The 7,491-nt window shown below is 56.4% G+C and overlaps 1 protein-coding gene across 3 annotated transcripts in view; it reads left to right on the top strand.

Moving 5' to 3' along the window:
* The first annotated feature begins 226 nt into the window (after window positions 1–226).
* The window catches only part of SLC9A3R2 (SLC9A3 regulator 2), a 44,694-nt gene continuing 37,429 nt past the window's right edge, over window positions 227–7,491 (top strand). For all 3 annotated transcript variants that reach the window (XM_048494877.1, XM_048494876.1, XM_048494875.1), the window contains exons 1-2: window positions 227–824; window positions 7,045–7,302. In XM_048494877.1, the coding sequence (XP_048350834.1) occupies window positions 582–824; window positions 7,045–7,302 (501 nt within the window). In that variant the 5' untranslated portion in view covers window positions 227–581. The remainder of the gene's footprint in view (window positions 825–7,044; window positions 7,303–7,491) is intronic.

Raw genomic sequence — 7,491 nt, 5'->3', positions numbered from 1 at the left:
AGCCTAGCCGACCCTGCAGGGCCGTTGTGAGGCTCAGGCGGAAGAGAGGAGAAGGCCAGTGAGCTGGCGTGGCTCCCCGCTGGAGGAGAGAGGCGAAGTGAAATGAACGCACGCGCCCTCTCAGGTCGTGGAAGCCACGGGTGTTTGGCGAATGAAGTGGGCGTCATGGGCGGGGGGTGGGTGGGTGCCTGCCGCCTGTGGCGTCATATGCACCCGGGGCGCAGGGTGGCTGTTCCTGCGGCGCGCTCTGTGTGCGGGCGGGAGGCCTGGGTGCAAATCCGGCGCCGGCGCCGCCGCTGGCCGGCGCTGCAGAGCCAGGCTCGGGGCTCGGGGAGCGCAGCCCCTTCCTTGCCTCCTCGTCCCTCCTCTCGAGCGCTCCGGGCCGGCCCTGCCGCTCTCTCTGCGGCGGCGGCGGGCGGAGCTCCGGCCAGGCCAGCGCATCGGGGGCGGCGGCAGCGGCGGCGGCAGCAGCAGCAGCTGGCGCGCAGCATGTCCTGGCGGAGGGGCCACCGCGCCGCCCGGTTGCGCGCCTGAGCCGAGCCGAGCCGAGCCGTGCCGGGGGGTGGGGGGGGTGGGCGGCCATGGCCAAGGAGCAGGCGTGGGCGGCGGCGGGGGGCGGCGGCGGGGGGCCCGGCCCGCGGCTGTGCTGCATGCAGAAGGGCGACCAGGGCTACGGCTTCCACCTGCACGGCGAGAAGGGCAAGAGCGGGCAGTTCATCCGCAAAGTGGAGCCCGGCTCGCCCGCCGAGGCCGCGGGGCTGCGCGCAGGGGACCGCCTCGTCCAGGTCAACGGCGTCAACGTCGAGAAGGAGACCCACCACCAGGTCGGCGCCCCCACCCCCGGGGGGTGGGGGGGAGGGAGAGGCGCCGCCGAGCCTCCCCGCTCGGGAGCAGCCTACCTGGGCGGGGGCGGCGTAGAAGGGCATCCCTCTTCTCGCCCAAGAGGGTCCCTTGGGATGCCTTCGGGGGGGGGGGGCGGACACTGGGTACTTGGGCAGGCGAAGGAGGGCTCGCTTCAGACGTGACGCGGGGCAAACCTGCCGCAAAGAGTGTCTCGAGCATCCCTCAGCGGCCCTTTGGGTGCCCCCCTGGCTCTGCGCCCCCTCTCCCCGTGGGGCTGGAATGCCCTCTTCCTTGACCCACTTCTGGGGCTTTAGGGTCAGCGTGGCAGGCGCCGCCAGGTGCGGGGGGGGGGCCTCCCCTTCAGGGTTTTCATTCTCTGGGGCTGGCAGATTGGAGGGGGGGGGGTCCCATGGCAGGCAGGCGGGGGGACTCAAGCGGCTGGCTCAGAAGCCCTGCAGGGTTTCCCGTCTTCAAGAGGGCACGGAAACGCCAGGCCAGGCGTCTGGTGGCAAAGACCGGAGCAGCGGCACAGGCCTGTTGGGGGCCGGCTGGCCTCGCTCGCCCAAGGAGGAGTTTCCAACATGTCAGGCAGCAGAGAGAAGGAATGTTCCAGGGGGGAGGGGGAGGGGGGGTGTCAGCATCTGGTGGCCTCTGGCCAGCATTCATTTCCCTGCAGTTGGTGCAAAATGAAACTTGCAGCATCTGGTGAGACTTGGCGGCTGGCCACTTGGAAGGGGACCATCGGGCCTCCAGGCTGTTCTCTGGTCAGGGGGACCAGCCAGCAAGCCCAGTTGGGGGCCGGGGAGGGGGCTGCTTTGGGGTCATCCAAAGAGGGGTGATTTACAGGGTGTCGGGAGTCACTCAGTAGGGGGTGTTTTGTGCAGTTGAGCGTTCAGTGAAGGGCTACAATTTGGCAAAGTTGCACAAACAGCAAGCAGTTCAGTATCATGAGACCCATCAGTCTGTCTGTCTGTCTGTCTGTCTGTCTAGCTTGTAGGATGGCAAAGAGACCCTCGTGGGAGGGGGTTTGTGTGTCGGTGTGTCCAGACAGTTGAGGGCCCCTAAGGGGGGAGGGGCTCAGCCAGGTTTCCGGTGACCAGAGGTTAGAAACCCACCCCTTGTTCCTGCTCAGGATCTGCACGAGTTGATTTCAGTTATGCACCCTCCGCAGCTAGGTCTAATTCAGGGCCTCCGTTTGCAGAATCCCTGGTGTGAAATTCAGGGCTTGGGGTTTGGGGCTCCAGCTCCGTCCCTCTCCCCCGGCTGGGCCTGTCCTTTGTTTTCTTGTTTGTGGCTGGGGTCCTGCTCTTTAACCAGTGGACTAAAACACCATTTAGCATTTAGAGCCGGAGGTGTACCGGTTGGACGCTGTCCGCGAAGCCCTGCTGTAATCATCTGTTTCCTATGAGCGAAGCGCCCTGTAATTAAACACATTCTGGATGAAGATGATTATCAGTGGCCGGCGGGCCGGCTTTGAAGCTCTCCAAGGCGAAGGATGTATTGATGAGGATTGGGGAGACCAAAGATGGTTGTACCTATGGCGTGCGTGTGGGACTGGGGGGTGTATGAAGATCTTCCCTTTCCAGGGCTGGGCTAATTTCAAAAGCTCTGCCAAATTGATCGGTGCCAGGCCGGCCTTCCCGGGTGGCATCTGCAAATGGCGTGGCTCGGTTGAAACAGTGTTCTGGGTACCGCTGTGGGAGTAAGTCCCATTGGACATACTTTGAAGCCAGTGCACAGAGGTTGGGTTGGAGGTGAGCCACACGTGCTGTGCTTTCCCTGCTCCAAAGTACAGCAGCCCCAAGAGTCAAGCGGGCTGCTTTCCTCCCACGCCTGCTTTCGTTACGTGGAGATCCTGGGCACAACAGCCCTGCTCCTTGCTGCTTGTCTGACTGGCATGTTTCCATCCCATCCCTCTGCCAAGGAGTTCACATTGGCACACATGGTTCCAGCCTCCCATTTCCCCCTCACAACAACCCTGCGAGGTAGGCACACGTGTGTGTGTGTGTGTGACTGACCCTGTTTCATAACCGGGGGTGGGGGGGCTGGAATCTAGATCTTTAGGCCCATACTGTGAGACAAGAGCCCTTGCTATGTGACTCTGTTTACTTCTCTGGAGATGCAGGAGGGAGGTTTTTTGGCACTGCAAGATGCGTGTTGTGATGAAGTCTAAATTGCAGTTGTTGCAGAGCTGAAATGCTGCAGATCGGTTTGGAAGCAACGGAAAAGGGAAAGAAGGAGCAGTTTGGATTCTGCAGCAGGAAACATTTTTTTTTGGGGGGGGGCTGTTTGTTTGGGGGAGGTGCTTGTGCCAGGCAGGAGTTTGAGGCCCGGCTCCTCTCTGTTCCGTGGACAGAGCAGCCTGATTTCCTGTCCCCAGATGTCTTCGGTTGTGTGGCCCCAGGCAAGTTTGCAAATAGCCCAGAGGGAGAATCATCTGCAGGTGAACAGGAAGAAAATAATTGTGGTGTTGTTGTTTTAATTGAAGCAGCACCTTGCTTGAGGAAAGCGAGTCAAGGGCAGATGCTAGATTTGAACCCTGAACTTCCTTGTTCGAGGCTCAGCCAAACAGTTCCCTGTGGCAAATGCAGAGCTTTGAGGCAGAGGACTTTCAGAGGGTTGGCTGCTGCTTAGTCACTTCCTTTGTTTGTTTTTGACTGCATCAGAAAATCTGGGGAAACCCCCCCCCCCCCACACTTCTCAGTCTGGTACTGCAGGTGATACCCAACACAGGAGAGATTGCCTGAGTGGGGACAGCCCACTGAGAAGGGCCAGTAATTGAGCCGGGGCGGGTGGGGGGGGAGGAGGCCCAGAGGTGCGTGAGAAAGCCCAAAATGATGGGTGTGGGAGCTAGGGGTCCATTGCATTCCGTGGGGCACGCAGACTGCAAACGAGAGAATGGCAAGATTCAGGGCCAGCCTCTGAAACAGAGACGCATCTGGTTCGAAGCGAGTATCTTCTCTGGAGGGCAGGGCATCCTTGGGTTTCCGTCTTGACTTGTGATGTCCCCTTTGCCACTGATGTTGGCCCCCCAATCCCTGTTCCCTGACACTGCCTCTCTCTCGTTTCCTGTAAAGATTGGAGCCTAGAATGTAAGGACTAGGAAGAGCCCTGCCGGATCGGTCCAGCGGTCCATCTAGTTCACCATCCTCTCTTGCATATTGGCCAAGCAGTTCCTTTGGAGAGTCAGTAGCAGATCACACAGGCCACGCCCCCATCCCCTGTTCCATGTTGCCTCCTGGAACTGGTCTTAGAGATAGACTGCCTCTGAGTGTGGAGTCACCGTGGCTAGTAGCCACTGACAGCCCTCTCCTAGCCTGCCTGCCTTCCAATCCCTCCTGAAAACCCACTTTTCCCCAGGAAGACTTTTCCTTAACTCCTCCGTCCCCCTCCCTGGGTGAAAGGGACCAAGGCCCAGTTGGTGTAATTCTGTTCTGCCTTGTCCATCGTTGAAATTTAGATATCTCCTTTTGGCTTTTGCTCATAATATTCAGTGCCTCGCATGTCAATGGCTAATTATACATATCTATATAATTCAAGTTAATTTATATAAGTACAGTTTAGACCAAACAAAAACAATTTTTTAAAAGTCACAGGAAAAACTAGCCACTATAGCCAGTCCATAATAATAGTAATAAACCTGTGGAAATCTTTTGCTGTGGGTTGTTGTCCTGTAAGGCAGCTCTTAAAAACGATCCAGCAAATTTTTTAAAAAGAGGGGGAGAGACACTAGGAGGTCTTCCTGTTGTTATTGATGCGCACATTTGTGAAGGGCTGCCCGTGTTCAAAGGGTACTGTCATGAGGTGACATGATAGCCATGTTTAGATATTTGAAGGGATGTCATGTTGGTGAGGGAGCAAGCTTGTTTTCTGCAGCTCCAGAGACCAGGACCAGGAGTCGTGGGTTCAAGGTGAAGGAAAAGAGATTCCACCTAAACATCAGGAAAAACGTCCTGGCTGTTCGACTGTGGGATGCACGGCCTAGGAGGGGGGTGGAGTCTTCTCCTTTGGAGGTTTTTAAAGCCTCTGCTGGATGGCCATCTGACTCGAGAGCTTTGATTGTGTGTTCCTGCATTGCAGGGGGTTGGACTTGATGGCAAAAACAAAAACAATTTTTTAAAAGTCACAGGAAAAACTAGCTATTATAACCAGTCCATAATAATAGTAATAAACCTGTGGAAATCTTTTGCTGCGGGAAGAGACCTTGGGGGTCTCTTCCAACTCTATGATTCTATGATGCTACTTGCCTTGCTGAGCTCCTGTTGGCATTGTGTGGTACGGCCTTGTGGCATTGTGTGGTACGGCCACTGAGGAGAGCAGGTCATCTCGAACTGGCAGCTAAATGCATCTGACAAGGAACAGAAGGACTGTTCTGGTGCTGGAGCCGCTCCTCTTGTGGCGCGATACGGGTGGCGGCATCTGGGTTTGGCACCTCCAGAGGTTGCAGGAAGATGGGAGAGAAAGGCCTGAGGGGGCGGGGGCGGGGGAAAGCCCCAGTCTATAAATTTCCCACGGGGCTCTCCTTCCTGGAGGAGGCCAGCTCCCTGACCTTGTATTTGGGAAGATGAATGAAAAGGCCAGAAGGCGCAGGGAAGATCGTTTGTCACTTGCTATCTTGGTGGCTGCAGAGTGCCTCTCCCGAGCTGTGCTGGCTGCAGGCAGAAAAATATGAGGGGATCCCTCAACCTTGTATTGAAAAGCAGCTGTGAAGTGACACATCCCCACCCCCACCCTGTATCTCCTCAGCATCCTTTGAGTGGTACAAGGTATTAGGGCCCTGCTCAGACAGTGTTTGGTGCTGGATGGGAACATTCAAATAGTGCTAATGCTCTGACTGCTGAGTTTTTGTGGCTGCTAGCCATCGGCTTTGGGTCCCAGGAGTATAATGTTGGAAGGTCCAGTGTGGCCGTGCAGGGAAAAGGCCTTTCATGCCGAAGCTGCAAAAGATGTAGGGATGAGGGGCTGGCAAAGTTGACATGTCCCCAGTGAACCAGGGCACGAGGCAGACAGAGAACACAGTGAAATTAAAGCAAGGCCAGATGTGAAGTGTTGCCCAGTAGATTCCAGCCATTGTGCTCCAACCCTTCTCAGCCCTGCTGGCCAGAGGGAGCCCGTGCTTTAGCCACCTGGGGGCTTCTTGGACTGCGGAAGTTGGACCCGGGGGCCCTGCCAGTGCATCCTGAGGGCCACAAAAGTTTCTGCAGCAATCCACATTTCTGTCTTTGTGGCACTCGTGTCAGCGACAAACTTTGCAAGTTAATTTCAGAGGGCAGCCACGTTTGTCAGCAGTAGGACAGGTAGATTTGTGTCCAGCAGCACTGGAGACTCAAGGATTTTGTGGCATGAGCTGTCGAGAGGCAAACGGTGCGCTCCTAAGAGAAGTTACTCAGCTTAAGCACTGAAACCTCCCTTCAACAATACTAGAACCAGGGGGCATCCATTGAAAATGCTGGGGGGGAAGAATTAGGACTAATAAAAGGAAACGCTACTTCACGCAACGTGTGATTGGTGTTTGGAATATGCTGCCACAGGAGGTGGTGATGGCCACTAACCTGGATAGCTTTAAAAAGGGCTTGGACAGATTTATGGAGAAGTTGATCTATGGCTACCAATCTTGATCCTCCTTGATCTGAGATTGCAAATGCCTTAGGAGACCAGGTGCTCAGGAGCAGCAGCAGCCGCAAAAGGCCATTGATTTCACCTCCTGCCTGTGATCTCCCAAAGGCACCTGGTGGGCCTCTGTGAGTAGCAGAGAGCTGGACTAGATGGACTCTGGTCTGATCCAGCTGGCTCTTTCTTATGTTCTTATGAGTTGGAACGGAACTATCTGAGTCCTTATATCCCGATCAGAAGGTGGGAAGGTTGTGACCAAGAAGGAACTCAGGTTGCAGAGATACAATGGATGCTGTAGTCAACTTGATGAGAGCAGGGAGGAAATGCTCGGGGGCAGGATATTAGCATCTGTAGTGAGTCTATCGCCCTATTAGGGCCGGGGGGGGGGGGGGGGTCTGTTTTTCGGCAGGCCAGGTAGGTCTGCAGCTCTCACCTTTGACTGAAGGATGACTGTGAGACTTCTGTCCTTTGTACAGCACCTAATACCTTGTTGGTATTCAATAGCTTGTTTGGTGGCAGCATTTGGACCTTTCCAGGAAGACTCACCCGTTCTTTCCTCTTCCTTCGCCCCTCCCCGCCCCGTGCCAGGTGGTGCAGCGGATCAAAGCCGTCGAAGCCGAGACCCGTTTGCTGGTGGTGGACAAAGAGGCGGATGACTGCCTCCGGAGCCTGCGACTGACCTGCACCGAGGAGATGGTGCACATGGGTATCCCAGCCAACGTCGACACGTCGCCCGTCAAATCGCTGACCAGCGACAACGGAGACGTTTGGAAGCCCCAGGCGGAGCTGAGCAGCCGGCATCTGAAGAGGCACAAGCATAGTCTGAGTTCGGAGAGTGGGAAGAAGGTGAGGCCATCACGGGGGCATCGAGAGCGCTGGGTTGGGGCGCATCCCAAGATGGCCATTTCGATGCCGGGATTGGTCTCGGAGTTGGCTGAGCCACTGGGGACTTCCTTGGCCACCTTGAGGGCAGGCGACTTATCTTCACTCCTCTCTAGTGGCATGCCTCAATTTTTTTATTTTTTTGTTATCAAG

The sequence above is a fragment of the Sphaerodactylus townsendi genome, linkage group LG04, assembly GCF_021028975.2.
Source record: "Sphaerodactylus townsendi isolate TG3544 linkage group LG04, MPM_Stown_v2.3, whole genome shotgun sequence".
Lineage (NCBI taxonomy): Eukaryota > Metazoa > Chordata > Lepidosauria > Squamata > Sphaerodactylidae > Sphaerodactylus > Sphaerodactylus townsendi.
The sequence above is the reverse complement of the archived record's forward strand: the minus strand, read 5'-3'. Positions and strand labels throughout refer to the sequence as shown.